At 38.7% G+C, this 2747-nt stretch overlaps 1 protein-coding gene across 1 annotated transcript; it reads left to right on the top strand.

The window, feature by feature from the left end:
• The first annotated feature begins 1678 nt into the window (after positions 1-1678).
• Positions 1679-2487, top strand: LOC109156276. The gene is made up of 2 exons (XM_019304130.1): positions 1679-2180; positions 2408-2487. The coding sequence occupies exons 1-2, from the start codon at positions 1679-1681 to the stop codon at positions 2485-2487; spliced, it is 582 nt and encodes a 193-aa protein (XP_019159675.1).
• Positions 2488-2747: the final 260 nt, after the last annotated feature.

Genomic DNA, 2747 nt, shown 5'->3' on the forward strand with positions numbered 1-2747 from the left:
GTTTGGTTGCGATCAAACACTATGATGAGCTGCGGTTCATCGGTCGGTTGCGATCGACCCCTCCGTGTTGCGATACGGGGCAGGGTGCTACGGGGCCGTGTCAGAGCTATATACGCTGACCCTCATGCATGGGCATGCGATTGGTCCTGTGGCGCCAACAAAGTGTGTTATGTGTTGTGATATGGATGAGTTGTGATTATGAGTGTCTTGGGGGATGTGACTATGGGACTTATATTGGGGATTGTTCATGTTGGGTTATGATTATTGTTTATGCTTTGCCTTATCTGCCTTATCTATTGTGAACTGCATATGCTCGTTATAACGGTTGCTTGTGTCTGGCCTTATCTGTCGAGTCATTCCCGGTTTTAAAGCTAGAGTTCGTAGGATATATCTTCATGCTCATAATGGTTTTCGTATATCTATATATATCTCTATATGTATTGTATTTCAACGCGTTGGAGTGGGTTACCAGCATCTCTCGCTGAACAGATATATTTGGCTTTCAGGCACAGAAGAATAAGTCACTGGAGCGCGCTAGAACTTGGAACGTAGAAGTAGATAGTTCCCTTTTTGGCCTGCGTGCCATGCTTATGCGTTTACATTATTGAGGATATTAGTAGTTAGCCTGTGCACCTGAGTTCTCTAGCTCAGGTGTGGCATAGCACCCCATACTCTTGTATTATGTTTTGGGATTTAATGAGATTTCACCTTTATTCTATAAGTTTTAAATGTCTTGAAAATCTGGGGTGTTACACGGCTGCCCGCTGCCTTGCGGTCTCACTTTGAGCAGCGGGTAGGTGGCGGGTACCCCTACCCCCACTGACTCTTTTATCAAATACGCGTCCCGGGATCCTTCGTGGAACCCGAAACCATGCTTAGACACTTTTAAACGCAATTAACGAAACCACATAGGCATTTAATGGATCGAATGCAAGAATCATATTGAACACATCCTAACATGACTTCTAGACACGAACAACACTCGAACATGCAAATTCCCACCCAAATATAAATCAAGAACATCACAATATCAATTCCTCAATCCAACCTAGGGCTCTAATCCCACCCAAATCATCAAAATCATATTTTATTTTCATTATCAAGAACCATCAAGATTTGTCAAGAATCATCACATTAAATATCAAGAACCTCTCTTTTTCATCAAGATCATCAAGATCCCTCATAAAATCATCACATCAATCAATCAAGATTATATCACAAATATCATAAAGAAATTCATCAAGACACAAGTACATAGAGGGAGCCAAAGAAGGAGATCATAGCAAGGAAAATAGGTTTTGTTTAGACATGGGTTACCTCTTAGCCTTAATTAATTTCCTTGGCTATGAAGGGTCTTTCTTTAAGATTTCTTCTTTCTTGATTTCTCCTATGGGAATTCTTGGGGAATTCTTGTGTGGTGAAAGTTATTGTGGTGTGAGTTCTAGGTGCCTCTTATGTCCCTATATATATATATCTAAGAGTCCCAATTAGGGTCTAAGTGGTATGGCTTTGCTAATTCGATTTCCTATAGGACTAAGGGATTGTCTTTAGGGATAAGGGCCCATGGACTATGGTGGACCCCTTTTTAATTAATGGATTTTAACTCCCTTTTTGGGCTGAGTAATTAATTAATTAATTTGGGTTTAGGGGTCGTAACACGGGGTGTTACAAAGCCTCTATGGCTAATCGCCGGGCTATTGAAAGCGTTGATACAACGCTTAGAGATATTATAGACACAGACCAAATTTTTGGACGAAAAGTGGTTGTTTTTGGAGGTGATTTTCGACAGACATTGCCAGTTATTAGATATGGGAAGAAAGAAGATTTCTTTGAAGCGAGTTTGGTTAAATCACCATCAATCTGGCCAAACATCCAACGATTAAAATTGGTCCAAAATGTTCGTGCAAATGAGGATCCAGCATTTTGTGAGTACTTGATGAAGATTGGCAATGGAACTGAACAATTCATTGGTCAAAACAAGATTAAGATTCCATCCTCATTCATTATTCCATGTTCGGATGAGGATATATCTCTTGATGCTTTATTTCAATCTGTATATCCTGACTTAACATGTTTTGGGAATGATCCTTATTCGTTAATGAACACAGCCATCTTAACAACTAAGAATGAGTTTGCAGATGAAATTAATTCTATCTTAATAGATAGATTCCCAGGAAAAAGTAAGTGCTATGTTAGCTTTATGAACCAATTGATTCGAAACAGATGCATTGTAAAGATTATTTACACACTTTATCCCCAGCTGGCCTGCCTCCTCACAAGTTACTTCTGAAGAAAAATTGTCCTATAATTTTATTGAGAAATCTGAATCCATCTGAAGGATTATGTAACGGGACGAGATTAGTTTGTGATTCATTTGAAGATCATCTCATCAGTTGTTTGATTGCAGTTGGTGAATACAAAGGAAAACATGTCTTCATTCCAAGAATCCCTTCCCTGTTGAGCCATCAAAGGATGAAAATTGTCTGATACCCTTTAAAAGAACCAAATTTCCAATTAAAGTGTGTTTTGCCGTGACAATTAACAAAGCTCAAGGACAAACATTAGATTTTGTTGGAATCTACTTGAAAGAGCCAATTTTTAGTCATGGACAGTTGAATGTGGCTATGTCTCGGGCAAAAAAAGTAGATTCGGTCAAGATGATTATATTTAGTGATGATGGTCCCAACAAACTAACTAATATTACAAATAATATTGTTTATCAAGAAATCTTGGACTACATTTCTCAA

The sequence above is a fragment of the Ipomoea nil genome, unplaced genomic scaffold (genome assembly GCF_001879475.1).
Source record: "Ipomoea nil cultivar Tokyo-kokei standard unplaced genomic scaffold, Asagao_1.1 scaffold2705, whole genome shotgun sequence".
NCBI lineage: Eukaryota > Viridiplantae > Streptophyta > Magnoliopsida > Solanales > Convolvulaceae > Ipomoea > Ipomoea nil.